The sequence below is a fragment of the Thalassophryne amazonica genome, chromosome 2, assembly GCF_902500255.1.
Source record: "Thalassophryne amazonica chromosome 2, fThaAma1.1, whole genome shotgun sequence".
NCBI lineage: Eukaryota > Metazoa > Chordata > Actinopteri > Batrachoidiformes > Batrachoididae > Thalassophryne > Thalassophryne amazonica.
Genome location: NC_047104.1, coordinates 37,182,407 through 37,204,496, shown reverse-complemented (window position 1 = coordinate 37,204,496; position 22,090 = coordinate 37,182,407). Strand labels below are relative to the sequence as shown.

Genomic DNA, 22,090 nt, shown 5'->3' with positions numbered 1-22,090 from the left:
CCTCAGCCTCCCTGGAAAGGTCTATTCCAGAGTACTGGAGAGGAGAATTCGACCGATGGTTGAATCTCGGATTCAGGAGGAGCAGTGTGGTTTTCGTCCTGGTCGCGGCACATTGGACCAGCTCTACACGCTCCATCGGGTTCTCGAGGGTTCATTGGAGTTCGCCCAACCAGTCCACATGTGTTTTGTGGATCTGGAGAAGGCATTCGACCATGTCCCTCGGGGCACCCTGTGGGGGGTGCTCCGGGAGTACGGGGTCCGGGGTCCTTTGCTAAGGGCTATCCGGTCCCTGTACGACCGCAGCAGGAACTTGGTTCAAACCTGTTTCCAGTGCACGATGGCCTCCACCAGGGCTGCCCTTTGTCACCGGTTCTGTTCATTATTTTTATGGACAGAATTTCTAGGTGCAGCCAGGGTGTAGAGGGGGTCTGGTTTGGGAACCACAGAATCTCGTCTCTGCTGTTTGCGGACGATGTGGTTCTGTTGGCTTCATCAAATCAGGACCTTCAGCTTGCACTGGGGCGGTTTGCAGCCAAGTGTGAAGCGTCTGGGATGAAAATCAGCACCTCCAAATCCGAGGCCATGGTTCTCGACCGGAAAAAGGTGCTTTGCCCTCTTCAGGTCGGTGGAGTGTCCCTGCCTCAAGTGGAGGAGTTTAAGTATCTCGGGGTCTTGTTCACGAGTGAGGGACGGATGGAGCATAAGATTGATAGACGGATCGGTGCAGCATCTGCAGTGATGCGGTCGCTGTATCGGACCGTCGTGGTGAAGAGAGCTGAGTAGGGGGGCAAAGCTCTCGATTTATTGATCGAGCTACGTTCCGATCCTCACCTATGGTCATGAGATTTGGCTCATGACCGAAAGAACGAGATCGCGAGTACAAGCGGCCGAGATGAGTTTCCTCCGCAGGGTGGCTGGGCGCTCCCTTAGAGATAGGGTGAGGAGCTCGGTCACTCGGGAGGAGCTCGGAGTCGAGCCGCTGCTCCTCCACATCGAAAGGAGTCAGTTGAGGTGGCTTGGGCATCTTTTCCGGATGCCCCCTGGACGCCTCGCTGGAGAGGTGTTCCGGGCACATCCCATTGGGAGAAGGCCCCGGGGAAGACCCAGGACACGCTGGAGGGACTACATCTCTCGGCTGGCTTGGAAGCGCCTTGGGGTTCCCCCGGAGGAGCTGGGGGAGGTGTGTGTGGATCGGGAGGTCTGGGCGGCTTTGCTTGAGCTGCTGCCCCCATGACCCGACTCCGGATAAAGCGGAAGAAAATGGATGGATGGATGGGTCAGTCAAAAAAGCCGATTTCATGTCTTTATATCAGGCCAGATAAAAACATGTTTTGTAGTTCCAGGTTTTTCAGAATGGTTGGATAGCCACCATAAAGGGATGTAATGACTTAATTAAGCCATTAAACTCATATATTTTTCCATTTATCTATTGAAAAATGTAATTTTTCTGCCGTTTTGTGCCCAATTTTTCATTCTTTCAGTGCTAAAAGTCTAGAATAATCATTAATTCCTAAAATAACTAACTATTTTTCATTATTTATTTTCATTGTTATGTTTTTGTACTGTTTCAGATTTCAGGCACCTTTAGTTTAAGCAAAAATTTGTATCCATATGGTTTATTATTCATTCCATAATAACACTGTTTTTTAATTTGCGCGATTCTTGTTTTGAGAATACAGTAAGTCATAACAGGAGTATGGAGAAATTGTCATACGATGTGTAGACCAGTATTGGAGCCATAGTTAAGGTTTGAGCTTTCATATTTTATATAAATGCATCAGTCCCCAGATACAGATGTTGCTGTGCTAGCCTGTACTTTCAGCAGCCAAATAGATGCCAGGATCCTCTTCTGTACAGGAACAAAGCAGAGGCAGAGGTACATTGACATTAGTGCCATTGGACAATCACTTGGTGAGGACTTGTGTGAAGCATTACCAGGAATGCATGCCTTGACAGGGTGTGATAGCACCAGCTCATTTGTAGGCAAAGGCAAGAAACAGGCATTCCAGCTGGTGGAGTCAGATACAGATCTGTGCAATGCCATGAAGATGGTTGGCAACTCATTCAATGATGATGATAAGCGCCTAAAAGGATGTGCTCGGTTTGTCTGCTCCTTGTATGGGCACAAGGGAGAGGACACGGACAGCGTCAGGTACAAACTCTTCTGCAGCAAAAATGCTCAAACCTCCCATCTGCCACCCACCAAAGATGCACTAAGGTACCATGTTGCACGAGCCAATTATCAAGCATGTATTTAGCGTCGGTCTCTGGATGCGGCTGCTCAAACACCCAGTCCAAACGGCCATGGTTGGGATGTGGTTGACGGCCACATCTCGATCCACTGGATGGATCAGGAACCTGCACCACAGGCCCTTTTGCAACTCATCTGTTGCAACTGCAGAAAAGACCAGTGTGCAGGGGGCAGGTGTTCATGCCAAAAAAATGTCTTGCCATGCACAGATGCTTGTGGCTGCACCGACTGCATCAATACTCAGAACACTTATGTGACTGACACTGACTCTGATGATGAAGATTGAACACTCTCAACAGATAGTTAATGCTGTACTACAGGTCATTCACTAATAGACATATGTGTAGTAAGATGGCCACCCACAATTCATGTATATTTGTGGAGACAAAGCTATATGGCATTAAATATATAATGTGACACATTTGGAATATTATGCATACTAGTAGCACATGTACAAAGATCAGAGACAGTTATGGAAATAGTTATATGTTCATTATTCTTTAATAAGAGTTTGTTTTATACATATTTGTATGTGTTTGATAAGATGAATAAAGCTGTTTAATATATATACATTAGACTTGTATCTTAGATTTATTTATCAGCATGTCATAATATTATTTTTTGGATAAAATAAAAGCACCATCTTATCAGATAATCAACTGACTTAAAGCAAAAACAGTATTGAAGTAAATATCAGTACATGAATTACTATTATTTTACAGTTTTGGGGCTGAAACTCAGGCATAATTTGGCAAAAAATTAACTATTAAGCAGACAAATGGAAAAATATAAATTTTTACTGGCTCAGTTAGGTTAGTATCACACTTTTTGTGGCTATCCAACCGTTCTGAAGATCCTGGAACTACAAAACATGTTTTTTAGCTGGCTTGATATAAAGACATGCAATCTGCTTTTTTGACTGACCCCCTGATTACAAAATGTTGTTGTCAAAATTACCTGCCAGGTTGTGCGAACGACAACAATTGAAAATGTTATCCCATATGACCCAGGAACATGCTGGAACCATCAAACTAAAGTTACAAGGGGGATGCAGCAAAAGTGTACAATTCATGATTCATCCCACAGACTATCAAAATCACACACCATATAAAAACACCGCATTTATCATCCTGAGCAATACAAATATGATCGTCTGCTCCTCTGGTGATGACCCATGGTCACAGACATACAGTCATGACATGACATGAATAAGAAGCAATGTGCTCTGATGTCCACATCTACTGATCCTGTGCTTTCCGTTGGCCGCGCGCATGTTCTGCCTGACACGCATGTCTTGTGGATGGCGCGCCACAGCACAGCACAGACACCACATCATGTGAAACAGAGCTCACGTGGGTGACGTGATGGTCAGATCGTCCGCTGCGTGTTCTGATCCAATGGTCAGTTTCAACATGGGGGCTGTCAGTGTCCGCTCTGTGTGCGCGCTCGCTTGCTGCAGCTTGTCGCCACCATGGCAATATATGTTTTTATTTATGTCTACAAGAATCAGACACACACGCCTCACAGTGGACAGTTGTTAGTCCATGACTGTCGAAACACAGTAGGTGTTGTCCAGCTGGAATGTCCAGATCCTCAGATTTTCACAGCTGCATTTGTCAGAAGCCATGCCTCCCGTGAGTGGAGTGCACACACCCACGTGTCAGGGTGTGCGTTTGCAAAGTCACACTTGTGGGAAACTTAGACAGATTTCACAGCAGTACAACAGTGGTCGCCTGCAGTCTTCTGTCATACCAAGAGTGTGACTGGCCACACATTTTCTAAGTGCTGTGCGAGCAGTATTAGATGTTCATGCGTGTCACCTGGAATTGGGCCGACACCTGCCACGAGAGGGTGCGATGGGTTCACAGAGCGCACATTATGTCTTTCAGCCGCTGGTGTGTGCAAATAGTTGTAGCAACAGGTGTATGAGGCATCAGAGGCAGGGATGATTCCTGCTTCGTGCACACATCGACCAAACTTCACACTGTGTGTGAAGGGGCCCTTAGCAGGATTACGTCAAAACTACTGAACAGATTTTGACACAATTTTCCCCACAGATAGATATTATGCCATAGAAGGATTGAAAGGATTCAAAAGAGTTTTATTGTCATATGCACATAGGAACATGTTTCCTGCACAATGAAATGTATTTACTGCATTTTACCCATCCTAACTGCCAGTTAGGAGCAGAGGTCGCCTTTTTGGCACCCGGGGACCAGCTCCAGATGTACATCCCTGCCTTAGGTCACAAGCAGGGCTGGGCAAACCTTGACCAGCCTCATGACAAACAGACAACACACACATAACACACACAACACACATAAGCTGGCCCGGTACATGAACACATATAAAAGCACACACAAGGTAAAAATTGGGAGGAAAAACCTCCAGTGCTGCTGCGTTGAACCACGCAGCAGCCCTGAAGAAAAAAAAAACTCATTGCACAGATAAACGATGACAATCACACAAAAACAGACGACAGCCGAGACTTGAATGTGTCCAGTGGTCAGACAGACAGCCCAGAAGGCCGCCCTTGGCGCCATCAACAGCCTTATCTGTCCATCCTGGGGGGGGAGGGGGGCGGAAGTAGTAGTAAATAGAAGAAGAACCCATTACATTTTGGAAGTGTCGCCGACCGAACGGTCCCCCCTAAAAATCGGCCTGCCCTGCCCTGCCATCACTGCACTTTGGCTTTGGGTGAAGAGACTCTGCCTCAGACGAGCTGCTGAAGTCCGAAATGATGCATGCGCAGTGGAGGCAGGGCGGACCAATTTTCAGGGGCGGACCGTTCAGTCTGCGACACTAGATCCGGATTCTGGATCAAGTTTCACTTTATACAGGCTTTGAAGGATTACTGTTAGCAGGATTACATCTACTACTGCACAGAACTAAAGAACTAACTAGAACTAACTCAAGAACTAAAATCTGTGCAAAAACTACTGCACAGATTTTGACAAAATTTTCAACACATACATTTTAGGCCATGGAAGAATCCATTAAATGTTGCAGGTGATCCAGATCTGGATTCTGGATCAAGATTCACTTGATATAGGCTTTGAAAGATTACTTCAAAACTGCTTAACAAATTTTCATGAAATTTTCACCACAGATAGATATTAGGGCATGGAAGACTCCACTGAATTTTGGAGGTGATCTGGATCTGGATTCTGGATCAGGATTCACTTTATATAGTCTTTGAAGGATTACGCCAAAACTGCTTTATGGATAGTTCCCAAATTTTCACCACAGATAGATATTAGGGCTTAGAAGACTCCATTAAATTTTGGAGGTAATCTGGATCTGAATCTGGGTTCTGGTTCAAGCTTTCACTTTCAATAATCTTTGAAGGATTACGTTGAAACTACTTCAGGGATCCTTGCCAAATTTGTACCACAGATAGATATTAGGGTATGGAAGACTCCACTGAATTTTAGAGGTGATCCAGATCTGGATTCTGGATCAAGATTTCAATTTACAAAGGCTTTGAACAATTACTTCAAAACTATTTCACGGATTCTCACCAAATTTGCACCACAGATAGAGGACATGGAAGAGTCCACTGAATTTTGGAGGTGATACGGATTCTGGATCAAGATTTCCCTTTGTATAAGTTTTGAAGGATTTCTTCAAAACTACTTCACGGATTCTCACCAAATTTGTAACACAGATAGATATTAGGGCATGGAAGACTCCATTAAATTTTGGAAGTGATCTGGATCCAGATTGGTGAACATCAGAAATCTCTGATTGCTCTTGTTTAGTAAGCGGTTAAGTGCACTTGTTTCTGCGGCAGAAGTTTCCTGTTTCAAGGCCACCGCTGCCCAAGTGTCAAGAAGGTCACCCTTTATTAAACTTGTGCCAAATTAACATGCAGATCCACCTGGGATCTGCTCTGGTGACCCTGACAAGGGAGAAGCTGACAGAACATACTTACATATTTTCAAAACGGTCATTTATGTTGCTGATTAAATTATGTTACTGATTAAATTATGTTTCTGCTTGTAAATTATTTTTTTCTTATATTCTGTTGTGTTTGTTTTTAGTTGATCTTAAAATCAACTGTATAATTTTATTTATCTTTTTTGTCTTGTCTTTTAATCGTATTTTATCTGTAATTACTGTTTTTCTAGTCTCGCATAGCAAAGATGATGACACCCGAGACGTTATTGTGCATGAACACACTGAATTGTGGGTGTTTGAGTTCTAAACGAGTCATTTCATTTGACTTTAGTCCTAAATTTGTTTTGTCTTGCAGAAGCTGGGTCCACCGAACACACTGCACTTTGTGGTTAGAGACGTCAAAAAGGTCAATATGGGGTTTTCACTTCATGTTCAAACTTTACCATGTTACTCATAAAGAGAAGAAAATTTGCCTCACATTCATAGTTTTTACAAACTAAACATATTCCACCATTCATTTGAACATAATTATTGTGTTTGGGGTTTTTTTTTTGTTGTTTTTTTGTTTTATTGTGGTACTGTTTTTTTCTAATGGATGTGGAGTTGGGTTCATAAGTAATTGGACAATTCCACTGCCATCCTCACGATAACTCTTTGCTACCACAGTGGATTTGAACTAACTCGAGACATTCTTGAAATGGAAATTTTCACGTTTATTTTGAGGGTATTTACAACCAAATCAAGCAAAAGCCTTAATTTCATGATTTTGTTGAACGAACTTTTGCTAAAGTTGGACAGTTTTGTTGTTTTTTTCACTTTGAGATTCAAGAGCGTCGTTTAAAATTTAAAAAGTTTCTGCGTAAATTCTTATTTGTCACTTGAAATTTCCAAACAAATCAAAAGGGGAAAACAGTTCAAAGCAATGATACAGTGCATCCAAAAGGGTCCCTTCATGCATAGTGCGAAGTTTAGACAAAGTGTACAATTAGTGCGCATGACGCAGGAATCATGTGCAAACTGTTGTGTGGGCCGCTGAAGAGGAGGTACTGCTGGCCCACCACCACCAGAGGGCGCCCTGTCTGGAGTGCGGGCTCCAGGCACCAGAGGGCGCTGCCGCCTCACAGGAGCAGCCAGGGTGACAGCTGTCACCCATCACCTGAGACGAGACAGCTGATATCAATCAACAGGGAGGTATATCAGCAGGACGGCATCTCCACCTCATTGCCGAGATATCGCTCTACCAAGGAGGTAACGTATCCAGCCTAACGGATTATCTTTTGACCATTAAATACATTTTGCCTTTACACAGAAAGAGAAAAGACAGCAGGAGACTGTATTTTGGATAAGTACTCACATTCCTGCACTCACCTGTATTTTCCTGACAAGAGGTGGAGGTGGTGTTTCCACCCTGTGTGTTGCTGGGTGCAGCCGCACCCACACCTGACTGTTTCTGTTCCTTGCCAGCAGTACCGGATCCGACGAGCGGAGGCAGTGGCCACCTGGGGTTCGGGACTTGGCGGCTCCAGTATCCCCGGGGTTCGGTGGCAGAGGAAATCGGGTGGTTACGGTTCGACTCGGACAGACGTCTCCTATCGTCGAGCCTGCCCACACGACACCTTTGGAATTCGGTTACTGCTGTATTTGTAATCTGTTGTTTGTTGTGTGAATTCACAACAGTAAAACTTTGTGATTTGACTTTCTCCATTGTCCGTTCATTTGCGCCCCCTGTTGTGGGTCCGTGTTCCTACACTTTCCCAACACAAACCGTGTAATGTCATCCCTGCCTCCAACGACTCATACACCTGTTGCTACAACTAGTTGCACACACAAGTGCCTGAAAGACAAAGTATGCACTGTGCAAACCCATCACACCCTCTCAAGGCAGATGCCGGCCAAATTCCAGGTGACACACACGAACATCTAACACAGCTCGCAGCAATTACAGCCTTAAGCAGGGTTCTAGCTAGAACCATTTTAATGCGGTAAATTACGTGATCGTGACTAACAGCCAGGGTCCGGGGGTCCCAGCGGGGGTCAAGAGGGTAGAGCCTCCTGAAGCTATAGGGTTTATACGAGGTCTATTAGAAAAGTATCCGACCTTATTATTTTTTTCAAAAACCATATGGATTTGAATCACGTGTGATTATATCAGACATGCTTGAACGCTTGTGGGCATGCGAGAGTTTTTTTCACGCCTGTCGGTTACGTCATTCGCCTGTGGGCAGTCTTTGAGTGAGGAGTGGCCCACCCTCTCGTTGATTTTTTCATTGTTTAGGAATGGCTCAGACTGCTGCTTTGTTTGATCAAAATTTTTTCAAAACTGTAAGGCACAACTGAGTGGACACCATTCGATAAATTCAGCTGGTTTTCGGTAAAAATTTTAACGGCTGATGAGAGATTTTGGTCTGGTAGTGTCGCCGTAAGGATGGCCCACGGTGCCTGACGGCGATCTGCGCTTCGAGGCGGTGGCGTCTCGCCATTTGAAGTTGAACAGAGAACAGAGAATTTTCAGAAGAAGTCGGCATGAGGAGTTTATTCGGACATTCCATTGTTAACGGACATTTTGTAATGAAAGAACGTGCGGGCAGAGTCGCATGTCGGGCTGGACCCGACCGCGGGGGTCGCGACAGGAAAAACACCTCCATTGGAAACCTTAATCGGCAAGTTGGAACATGCCCAAGCTGTTAAACAATTTCTCAGTTACTCACTTGTTGAAAGCCATCAAAAGCCGCCTGAATTTTACAAATGGTTTTCAACACGGAGGTGTTTTTCCTGTCACGGTGCACACAGATTCACCGAGTCATCACGGAAACGACTCGGCGAATTTGCGCTCACGTCTTTCATTACAAAATGTACTTAAACAGTGGAATGTCCGCATAAAGTCCTCATGCCAGCCTCTTCTGAATCTTCTCTGTTCTCTCATGACGTCCTGGGTGAATTAAGCCTTAAATTAGGATGTTTTCAGGTCGAAACAGGCTGACGACGGCGCCTGGAAGCGCTGCGCAGCGTCCCGCTCCATGGGAAGTCCTTACAGCGACAGAAACACCCCATAATCTTTCATCAGCCGTTAAACTTTTCACCGAAAACAAGCTTAATTTCTCGAATAGTGTCCACTCGGATATTCCTCACAGGTCCAGAAAAAATTTTGATAAAGCAACGCGCGCCGTCTCGAGCAGCGTGTGAAACAAAAGAATTCAGCCGAGAGGGCGGGACCACATCTCACTCAAGGCCTGCCCACAGGGAAATGACATCACCGACATGCGTGAAAAAACTCACGCATGCGCATGAGGGTTCAAGCATGATTGGTGGAATCGCACGTCATTCAAATCCATATAGTATTTTTAAAAAATAAAAAGGTAGGATATTTTTCTAATAGACCTCGTAAGTTTAAAACGTTATTGGCAAGCCTTATTTTAACAAATTTTGAGTGGTTTTAGATGCATTGAAAGAAAGAATAATAGACAAAAAAAAATGGCATTTATGTTGTAATATTTGTAATACCAAAGTTCTTTTTTAAATTATTTCTGTCAAAGTCTAAGTTAATAAGCTAAATAATGTTGAAAAGTTTAAAAACACATTAATATTTGATGGGCATATATCATTTGCCCTCTTCTTCAAAAATGACACACAGTACCATTTTAATCCTGTGAAGCAGCAGTTTTTCTGACATGACAGTTTTTTTCCAACATGTTTCAGTGGGATAGCGTTGTTATTATTTTTATTATTTTAGACAATGTAACCTCTAATTGCCTTATGAACAAGAGCTGAAGCTGGACTGATTTGTCAGTTTTTTACTTTCACTGATTCACTGAGGCTCCTCCCCCATTCCGCCTCTCCTCTAGCTCTCTCTCCTCTGCCTCCTCCCCCTTGCTCTCACAATCTGTTTTCCTTTGACCTTTTTGGAAACAGGGAGCCTTTAAACTGTAAAATAAATGTCAACTTCTGAGTATATTATGAAACATTTTTCTGGAGGATTTGTTTTCCCTTTAAGTCAGAGCAGAGTGCGTGTCTGTCCGCTTTGATCTCTGCTTTCAGCGTTCTGTGGCTTCACAGAGCGCTGAAAGCCGCTGACTGCTGTTATCTTTGTTGTTTACGCTTAGATACAAAGAAAATGAGAAATCTATTTCTTATTTCTTTAATTATTTGGTTGAAACTGCAAAATAAAACAAATGTACAACTCTATAAGCTTGAAATGCAATCGAATTGGTACATTTTTCAGTAACATTTCAGTTCATTTTTTTTGGAAAATTCATGGTGGGTAGGACAACCAATTTCAATGCGAGCCGGGTGGAAATTTGCAGTACTGGGCAGTACCACCCACTGTAGCTAGAACCCTGGCCTCAAGTATTCTTGAATATGATGCCACAAGCTTGGCGCACCTACCTTTGGACTGTTTTGCCCATTCCTCTTTGCAGCACCTCTAAGATATCACATGTACATAAGTATTCACACTTTTTGCCATGAAGCTCAAAATTCAGCTCAGGTGCATCCTGTTTCCACTGATCATCCTTGAGAAGTTTCTATGGCTTAACTGGAGTCCACCTGGGGCAAATTCTGTTGATTGGACATGATTTATAAAGGCACACACCTGTCTACATATAAGGTCCCACACCTCAAGTTCAAGTTCAAGTTTATTTGCCATTTGCAGTATTAAAACCACATTGGAAAAATGGTGCAAGGAGCTAAAAAAGTGCACTAGCAAGGCATACACAAACAATAAAAAGACATAAAAGAACATAAAAATGCCATAAAAACGACAAAGCCACAAAATAATTTAAGATACAAATTAAAACTAATCAAAAAGTGTTGATCATTGCTATGGCTTGTGGGAAGAAACTTTTTCTATAACGTGATGTCACACATTTAAAAGACCGATAGCGCCTACCCGAAAGGAAGAAGCTCAAACAGGTCCCTGGCAGGATGCAGGAGATCCTTAGTAATAGCCAAAGACCGGGACTTAAGCCTTTTTTTGTAAATGTCCTCCAGGACAGACAGTTCCACACCAAAGTTCAAACCTGATGCTGCATGTCAGAGCACAAACCAAGCATAAAATCAAAGGAATAGTCTGTCGACCTCTGATACAGGATTGTCTCAAGGCATAAGTCTGGGGAAGGGCACAGAAACATTTCTGCTGCTTCGACGGTCCAAATGAGTATAGTGGCCTCCATCATCCATAAATGGAAGACGTTCAGATCAACCAAGACCCTTCCTAGAGCTGGCCACATGTCTAATCTCAGCAATCGGGGGAGAAGGGCCTTAATAAGAGAGGTAACCAAAAACCCAATGGTCCCTCTGTTAGAGCTCCAGCATTCCTCTGTGGACAGAGAAGAACCTTCCAGAAGGACAACCATCTCTGCAGCCATCCACCAATCAGGCATGTGTGGTAGAGTGGCCAAACGGAAGCCATTCCTTAGTAAAAGGCACATGGCACATGCCAGCCAGCCTGACAAAAGGCACCTGAAGGATGGTTCATGTGCCTAATCATATGCGCCAAGGTGTGAAGGAAAGCATGGATCACCACAATCACTGGTTTCAGGTGAAACCAGAATGGGGCTTTGTTCCTTTCTAACAAATGACCTACTCAGGTCACCTGCCAAAAAATGTGAATGGGGGTTGAGGAACCTGGGAAGGGATTTCAGGACTGCATTGTAGATGGGGGAAAGTTGGTGTTGTAATCTCCCTGTTGTGGTTTGCCCCTGGTCTGCTGGCTTCTGTTGTTGTCTCTGTGTTTTGAGGTGAAGCTGAGGTGGAGATGTTGGGTGAATTTGCTGGTGGCTTGGTGCGTCTGCTGTGTGTGTGACGTCAGGGCTCTGCTCCCGGCTGTCAATCTGCACTTGGGCTCTACCCCATCTGTCAAGACAGCATGTGGCATTGTTTGAGCTGCATCTCACGGCTGATTAGGATTTCCGCTGAGTGGATGTTCTCAGCTGATGTTCATCTCATCTCATCACCGTTCCAGATTTAACCCTGGACCTGTCATGGGTTTGGCACCAGAATCTACTGCTTTCCACTCCTTACAACTGCAGCTTTCCTCCTGCCGGACCTCTGTGTCCCTCTGTGTTAAAACTGGGTTGTCTCAGGTTTTCAGCTATGCCTTTCCATCGCACCCATCACTTCCCTGGTTCCAGTCCTTGTCACGTTGCCCTGTCTGTCCCATCAGTGAAGTCCTCATTGTCCATCCTCCTTTAGTCCTTCCACTGCGCAGTCCTTTGTTGTTAAATAAACTCTTGTTTAAACCTCTTTGCCTGCCTTACTGCTCCTGCATTTGGGTCAACCATCCAAACCCGGTTCCCTAACCATTACAGAAGATTCTGGCCATTACAATGACCCAGTGGGAGCAGTACTGGTTTTAAGTCCTAGTCTAGTCTGTTTTTGGTCTCTTAGCCGTAGTCTCCAACCCTGTTTCTAGTCTCTTGTTTTTAGTTCCCTAGTAATTGCTTTTCTAGTCAGTCTCTAGTCTGTCCTAGTTCCTTTGTCTTTTGGTCCATGGATCCTTAGTCTGCTCTGAGTCTAGTCTGTTCCGGTTCCTATGCATGTCTCCTGGTTGTGTGTCGGCTCGCATTCCTCTTCCCTGGGTATCAGAGCAGTTCAGAGTCCTTGATTTTTTTTATCCTCTGGTTGCCATTTTCCTGTCCAGATTGCTCTTCTATGTTGTGCCATGCATCTGTTTGTTTTCTCCAGTGTTGAGGTCCAAGCACTCTACATTGCACTGGACAGCATACACGATGTTGTTTATCTTGTGTTTGGGTGTTTTATCCTTGGGATGGACCAGTTTTTGCCTTAGAGTGCGAGTAGGTTTGAAATATACTGGGATGTCATACTTCGAGAAAATTCTTCTATGTTTCTCTGACAAGCCTGCCACATAAGCGTTGGCAATGTTGTTTCACCTGTCCTTCTCCTTCTCCCTAGTCAGTGTCTGACTCGTGCGTCTGTGCGTCTTCGCTGATTTGATGAATGCACAGTTGGGATAACCACGTGTTTTAAGGGTTTCTTTACATATGTGTGTTCCTTTTGCTTCCTTTTTACCTTAGAGGGAATGTTTTCTGCCTGGCATTGCAGGGTCCTTATCATCCCGAGTTTGTGTTCCAGTGGGTGGTGGGAGTCAACGAATAGGAACTGGTCTGGGTGTTGGCTTCCGGTAAACATCGATGTTGAGGCGTCTATCTTCCACGAAAACCACAGCACAGTTCAGGAACGGTAGCCTATTATCTCTGGCATCCTCCCTGGTAAACCTTATGTGTTTATCCGCTGAGTTGATGTGGTGAGTGAAGGCTTCTACTTCTTGGGTTTTGATTTTGACCCAGGTGTCATCCACATATCTGTACCAGTGCCTAGGTGCTACAATATGTTGTGGTAAGGCAATGGTGTAGCAGTGTCCAAATCTGATCTGGGGTAAAGCTGGTTCTGTTTTGTAAGGAGCTGTCTTCCTGTAGTTGTTTTCTCACGGTCACCACTGCCTCAGTTGTAGGTATGCAAGTGAAAAGTGAAACCACATCAAAAGACACTGTGGTTTCATCAGGATTCAGTGCAAGATTATGGACATTGTTGGTAAAGTCTGTGGAGTTTTCAATGTGGTGGGGTTTGTTGCCCACAAGCAGAGATCAGATGGTGGTGAGGTGTTTGGAAATGTTGTAGCTGACTGAGTTTATATGGCTAATGATGGTTCTGAGTGGGACTCTTCTTTGTGGATTTTGGGAAGTCCATAAATGCATGGAGTAGCTTCTCCAGGGTAAAGTTGGTATTATGTGGAGCAGTCAATGGCTTTTTCCTTTTCGAGTTGCACAGATGACTGTAAGCAACATCAATTTTAATTTAATTTAATTTATTAATTTATATAGCGCCAAATCATGACAAAGTCGCACAAGACGCTTCACATAATTCACAACAACACAAATTAATCTAAATTCAAAATTAAAAGCAAGAAAAGCACAGTTAAAAGATAAAACACAGTAGAATAAAAAGAAATTACAAAGCAAACACAAACAGATTAAAAAATGAATGATATGATCAACTCATGAATCAGCAAATCCCAAGTCAAGTCTCAAGTCATAATGACCACCAAGTGTTTGACTGCTGACTTGAGACTTGACTTGCAGATTGATCACTTGAGAATGACTTGACAGTGACTTACTCCCACCTCTGCTGTCTCGTGCAATGAAGAGTGCTCGGACCTCTATACTGGAGAAACCAAACAGCCACTTCACAAACACATAGCACAACATAGAAGAGCCACCTCGACAGGACTCAGCTCTAAATCTGCATCTTAAGGAGAAAGGACACTCATCTGAGGATACTGATGTTCACATTTTGGACCAGGAAGACAGATGGTTTGAAAGGGGAGTTAAAGAAGCTATCTATGTCTGTTGTGAGCAACCATCACTGAACAGAGGAGGGGGATTGCAACACCAACTTTCCCCCATCTATAATGTAGTCCTGGAATCCCTTCCCATGTACCTCAACCCCCATTCAATTTTTTTTCTAAAGGAGACCTCAATAGGTCACCTGTTAGAAAGGAACAAAACCCCACTTTGGTTTCACATGAAACCAAAGTGTGGTTTCATGTGGTGATCCATGCCTTCCTTCACACCTTGGCACATGATTAGGCACATGAACAATAGTGGGTCACATACCACCTCCAAGGGACAACCCCCACTGGGGTTACAGTGAGGCAAACAAGTATTTGATCCACTGTCGATTTTGCAAGTTTTCCCACCTACAAAGAATGGAGGGTTCTGTAATTTTTATCATAGGTACACTGCAACTGTGAGAAAAAAAAATCAGAAAATCACATTGTATGATAATAATTAATTAATTATTTGTATATTTTTATTTTATTACAAGTATTTTATTACATGAAATAAGTATTTGATACAATAGAAAAACAGACCTTAATATTTGGTACAGAAATCTTTGACATTACAGAGGTCAGAGGTTTCCTGTGGTTCTTGTCTAAGTTTGCATACTGCAGCAGGGATTTTGGTTCACTCCTCCATACAGATCTTCTCCAGATCTTTCAGGTTTGGAGTTACAGCTCCCTCCAAAGATTTTCTATTGAGTTCAGGTCTGGAGACTGGCTCGACCACTCCAGGACCTTGAAATGCTTCTTACAGAGCCACTCCCTAGTTGCCCTGGCTGTGTGTTTCAGGTCATAGTCATGCTGGAAGACCCAGTCACGACCCATCTGCTCTAACTGAAGGAAGGAGGTTGTTTTCAGAATCTCGTGATACGTGACCCCATCCCTCCCTTCAATACTGTGCAGTCGTCCTGTCCCCTTTGCAGAAAAGCACCCCCAAAAATGATGTTTCCACCTCCATGCTTCATGGTTGGGATGGTGTTCTTGGGGTTGTTCTCATCCTCCAAACACAGCGAATGGAGTTGATACCAAAAAGCTCTATTTTAGTCTCATCTGACCACATGACCTTCTCCCATACCTCCTCTGGATCATCCAGATGGTAACTGGTGGGCTTCAAACGGGCCTGGACATGTGCTGGCTTAAGCAGGGGGACCTTGTGTGACCTGCAGGATTTTAAACCATGACGGCGTAGTGTGTTACTAATGTAATCTTTGCGACTGTGGTCCGAGCTCTCTTCAGATCATTGACCAGGTCCTCCTGTGTACTTCTGGGCTTTCTCAGAATCATCCTGACCCCACAAGGTGAGATCTTGCATGGAGCCCCAGACTGAGGAAGATTGACAGCCATCTTGTGTTTCTTCCATTTTCTAAAAATTACGCCAACAGTTGTTGCCTTCTCACCAAGCTGCTTGCCGATTGTCCTGTAGCCCATCCCAGCCTTGTGCAGGTCTACAATTTTGTCCCTGGTGTCCTTAGACAGCTCTTTGGTCTTGGCCATGGTGGATAGGTTGGTGTGTGATTGATTGAGAGTGTGGACAGGTGTCTTTTATCCAGGTAACAAGTTCAAACAGGTGCAATAAATACAGGTAAAGAGTGCAGATTAGGAGGGCCAGAATTCTTGCTGGTTTGTAGGTGATCAAATACTTATTTCATGCAATAAAATGCAAATTAATTATTTAAAAATCATACATGAGTTTCTGATTTTTCTCTTTTTTTAGATTCTGCCTCTTTCAGTTGAAGTGTACCTATGATAAAAATTACAGACCTCTCCATTCTTTGTAGGTGGAAAAACTCACAAAATCAACAGTGGATCAAATACTTATTTGCCTCACTGTATATACCTGGGACTCTCCACCTTGTGGTTTTTGGAACTGAAGAAACCTTTCGGATGAGAGGTGAACTGTCTTCAAGAAATTTAAAGAAGTCCAGTTGCCCTTTTTCAAGCTCCAGACATAACTATGACCTGGATGACTTAGAACCTACACAGACATATTACAAAGAGGAATGGGCAAAACTGCCCACACATAGGTGCACCAAGTTTGTGGCATCACATTCAAGAAGACTTGAGGCTGTAATTGCTGCCAAAGGTGCATCAACAAACTATTGAGCAACGGTTGTGAATACTCATGTACATGTGTTTTTTAATTTTAATAAATTTGCAAAAATTTGAAAATAACATTTTTCATGTTGTCATTATGGGGTTCTATGACTAGAATTTTGAGGGGAAAAAATGAATTCACTCCATTTTGGAAGAAGTCTGTAACATAACTATGGAATAAGTGAGGCGCACTGTGAATACTTTCCGGATGCACTGTATCTACATGATTACGCTGTGTGTTTCTGTGGAGTTTAGCTCCAAGCACTGTGCCACCATAAAATGGCCTCTCTGCTGATGACATTTGTTGTTGTTGTTTTTACGGTTCAGGGAAACCTTCCTCCAGATTACCAGATCACCTTGATTGACATCGGACTGGTGCTGGAGTTCTTGATGGGTGGAGCTTACCGCTGTAACTACACCAGAAAAAGCTTCCGGACACTGTACAACAACATGTATGGGCTGAAGAGGGTAAGTAGGCGGACACTGGGCTTAGTTTAGCTCTAGGTTCGGCTTAACATGTGTTTAAACCTCTAACACTCCCCCGTGCCTTCTAAAGGTTCAGTTTTAACTTAATTTTATTCCTTTTTAAAAAAGTAGAATCCTTTTTAAAGAAGTAGAACTTCATGATTCATGCTATTTCACTCTTTATATCATACCCCCACCCAAACACAACTTGTGGTTTTCTTCTTCCGATCCCTCTGACAGCCTTAATTGGTGATATTCTAAATGTATGATAATAAATCAAACACAGTGTACAATAGGAAGCACTGTTTTAAATCATAGTCACATAAAAAGTCTTTAGATAAGTTCTTGACTGGCATGAGACAACTACAAATCCCAGCATGCAACAGAATATTGTTAAATAAATACAAATTCGATCCATATAGTTTCACTCCTCCCTCACGTCTCTGTGCTCTTCCTTTGATGTCACAAAAAGGACAAAAATCTTTAAAAACAACTCCTGTTCTTGTGTCTTTAGGAGCATATTGATTTCTATAGACTAAAGTTAGTTTCTGTATGAGCCACTAGAGGTCAATATACAGTTGTGCACAAAGGTTTACATACCCTGGCAGAATTTTTGCTTTTTTGGCCATTTTTAAGAGAATATGAATGACAACACAAACTTTTTTTTCCACTCATGGTTAGTGGTTGGGTGAAGCCATTTATTGTCAAACAACTGTGTTTCCTCTTTTTAAATCAAAATGACAAGAGAACTACCCAAATGACCCTGATCAAAAGTTTACATACACCTGTTCTTAATACTGTGTGTTGCCCCCTTTAACATCATCGACAGCTTGGAGTCTTTTGTGGTCGTTGTGGACGAGGCTCTCTGATGGTGAAGCTGCCACTGAATATGTCTTGGACTTTATTTACATTAAATACAACGAAATACAAACAGTATAGCACTTTATGGTATATCTGCATGGAGTAGACAGTTCTCAAAAAGTGACTGTGCAAGAAGTAGAACAGTGAGGAAAGCCACCAAGACACCCAGACAACCCAGGAGAAGTTATAGGCTTCTGGGGCTGACTGGAGAAATTATGCACAGTGCAAACTTTGCATTTTGAATCACCACTCTTAGCTTCATAGTGGAGTAGAGCAGAGAAGGATTTTCTTTCACCAAAACAGATCAAATCCAGGCTTGCATCTCAGATGTACATTCTGGCAATTTGTAGCTAAACTTTCAGGTCTTCTTTTTAAGAAAATCCTCCTCTATACCACTTCATTATGAAGATGGATAACTGGTGATACAAAGAGTGCCATATTGTTTGTATTGCTTTGTAATTAATGTAAATAAAGTCCGAAACATATTCAGTGGCAGCTTTGAATGAATGAATGAATGAATGAATGAATGAATGAATGAATGAATGAATGAATGAATGAAAACTGTTTATTTCGAACATTTGATACAACAACAATTACAAGATAGATCAGTAAAGACAACAACAAAAAAGTTCCTACTGTGTACCCAACATGTCCGAAAAGGGGTAGGGTGAAGCATCAGCTTATTTATCCCTACCCCTTCTTCCCCACAACCAGTAATACCCTTTGCTACATATACACATAGATTCCTACACACCTAAACCGATATCAATATATATATATATACATATATATACACATACACATCAACATACATACACATATATACACATATACATATATACACATATATATACACAAACATAAATATACACCTACACATACCTACTTACATACAAAATACTATATATTTACAAGCCGAAGCAAAAAACAAAAACACCCTAACCCTCATTACCCTTCCTCCTCCCTATACCCAGAAAAAAAACATATTTTTGTACCGCTGTTTGAACTGGTTCATGCTTGGACATTGCTTGAGCCCCACTCCCAATCTGTTCCACATCCTCACCCCACAGACAGAAATACAGAAACCTTTTAATGTTGTTCGTGCCCACTGATGCTTTAAATTAAATTTCCCCCTCAGACTGTAATCCCCTGATCTGTTAAAAAACATATTTTTAATATTTGCTGGAAGTAAATTGTTTATTGCTTTATACACAATTTGTACTGTTTGAAAATGAACCAAGTCTGTGAATTTTAAGAATTTGGATTGTAAAAATAGTGGATTTGTATGATCTCTATAGCCAGTATTATGAATAATTCTTATAGCTCTTTTCTGCATTACTGATAGTGATTGTGTTGTACCTTTATAAGTATTACCCCATACCTCTGCACAGTACTGTAAATATGGTAAAACCAGTGAGCAGTAAAGAATGCGGAGTGAGTTGTGGTCCAGAATATGTTTCGCTTTGTTTAGAACTGAAATGCTTCTTGACAGTTTACTTTGTATATGTTTTATATGAGTCTTCCAGTTTATCTTATCATCTATTATCACCCCCAGAAACTTATTTTCATGTACCCTTTCAATATCTACCCCCTCGACTTGTAACTGAACCTGTATGTCTGTATTACAATAGCCAAATAACATGTATTTTGTTTTACTTAAGTTTAATGATAATTTATTTCTGTCAAACCATATTTTCAATTTTCCCATTTCTATACTGATCCTCCTCAGTAACTCCTGCAAATCCCCCCCTGAACAAAAAATGCTAGTGTCATCTGCAAATAATACTAATTTTAATATTTTGGAAACATTGACAATATCATTTATATAAATTAGAAACGGTTTTGGACCCAATACTGACCCCTGTGGGACGCCACAAGCATTGTCCAAGCATGATGATGTATATTCCCCCAACTTCACAAACTGTTTTCTGTTACTTAAGTAGCTTCTCACCCAGTGCAACACCAACCCCCTAATCCCATACTGTTCAAGTTTATTGATTAATATGTCATGATTAATTGTATCAAAAGCCTTTTTAAGGTCTATAAATATTCCAACTGAATGTAATTTGTGGTCTATGGCGTTTGTAATCTCCTCAACTGATTCTATTAATGCAAGTGATGTTGAACTATGTGCTCTGAATCCATATTGACTATCAGTAAGTAATTTATGTTTATTTATGAATTTGTCTAATCTATTATTGAATAACTTTTCTAATAATTTGGAAAATTGTGGAAGCAAAGAAACAGGTCTATAATTTGTGAAGTGGTGTCTATCCCCAGTCTTATACAGCGGCACAACCTTAGCTATTTTCATTTGATTGGGAAATTTACCGGTTTGAAATGATAAGTTACAGATGTATGTTAATGGTTCTACAATCCATTCAATGACCTGTTTTACCACCACCATATCAATTTAATTTAAATCGGTAGATGTTTTATATTTACAATTATTCACAATGTCTATAATTTAATTTCCATCCACTGCTGTGAGGAACATTGAACAGGGATTTCTTTCTATGAGATTATTATCCCAATCCTCAGGTTGGGAATCGGGAATTTTTTCTGCCAAGCTTGGTCCAATATTTACAAAAAAATTATTAAAACCGTTGACTACCTCATCCTTATTTTCCTTCTTGACATTATTATCAATGAAATACTGAGGGTAACTCTGTTTTTTATTACCATTTTTGATAATGCTATTTAATATATCCCATATTCCTTTAATATTGTTTTTGTTATTATATAATATGTTACTATAATATTCCTTCCTACATACCCGTATAATATTAGTTAATCTATTTTTGTATTTCTTATATCTATTTTCTGCCTCTTTAGTCTTTAGTTTTATGAATTCTCTATACAGTGTATTTTTCTTATTACATGCATTTCGTAACCCTTTCGTCATCCATGGTCGAGCTTGGATTTTTTGTTTTCTGTAGTCTTGTTTAATTGGACAATTTTTATCATATAATGATGTAAATATTTGTAAAAAAAAAGTTTCATATGCACTATCAACATCACTTTCACTGTATACCTTTTCCCAGTTTTGCTCCTGTAAATCCTTCTTTAGTGTGTTCATGTTTTCCTCTGTCCGCACTCGCCTGTATTTTATTTTCTCCTCTGGCTGATTCCGCCGATGGTTTCTATTATAAACTATGAAAACTGGTAGATGGTCACTAATGTCATTGATTAATAATCCACTCACAGTGTTATTCTCAATATCATTGCTGAATATATTATCAATTAAGGTGGCACTATGGGATGTAATTCTGCTTGGCCTGGTGATTTTTGGATATAAACTCATACTGTACATTATACTGATAAATTCATCTGTTATTTTATGCTTATTTGGATTGAGCAGATCAATATTTAAGTCACCACAAATGAACAGTTTTTTGATTAGTTTTTGAGAACATTTTTCCCATACAGTCAGTGAATGTTTCAATACTAGATCCTGGTGCTCTATATATACAGCTGACTAATACATTTTTGCTTTTTTCTTCACATATTTCAATAGTTATACATTCTAATAAGTTATCAATCACAGTTGTCATATTGTCTACTATTTTATAATCCATGTTCTTATCCACATACACAGCCACTCCTCCACTCTTATTCTTTCTGTTTACACAATTAAATTCATATCCATCCAGTTCAAAATCCATTCCTTTATCTTCATTGATCCATGTTTCTGATATAGCAATTATGTTAAATATTTTTTTTAAACTGACTTAAATATTCTTTAATGTTGTTAAAGTTTGCATATAGACTTCTGCTGTTGAAATGGATTATTGATAATTTGTTATCCGTTTTAATGATCCGATTAAACTGTTCATCTGTATAATAGCAACAACTGTCATTGATATTTGAGAAGAAATTATTGTCCGGGTCTATATCGTGCTCCAAGTCCAGTACATTGTGGTCTGTGTATTTAAATGTTCTCAGTTCTACTTTTCCATGATCAGCAATCCTTTGAGTTATATCCTTCTTGTCTCCAGATGTAGATGAATAGGTAGTAGATGAATAGGTTCCTCTGGTCTGTGTCATGGTGTTGTGATGTGTTTGTGTCCTCATACCTTATTGGTCATATTTGTCCAGATCCTCACTTTAAGAAACACTATTGTTCATATTTGTCCAGCTCCTCGATGTTCCTTATTGCCATG

At 41.5% G+C, this 22,090-nt stretch overlaps 1 protein-coding gene across 1 annotated transcript in view; it reads left to right on the top strand.

Annotated features, from left to right (window-relative positions):
• The window catches only part of LOC117503507 (transient receptor potential cation channel subfamily M member 1-like), a 143,711-nt gene that overhangs the window by 86,252 nt on the left and 35,369 nt on the right, over positions 1–22,090 (top strand). Inside the window, exons 14-15 of the mRNA XM_034162772.1 lie at positions 6,507–6,557; positions 16,929–17,069. Coding sequence (XP_034018663.1) covers positions 6,507–6,557; positions 16,929–17,069 — 192 coding nt within the window. The remainder of the gene's footprint in view (positions 1–6,506; positions 6,558–16,928; positions 17,070–22,090) is intronic.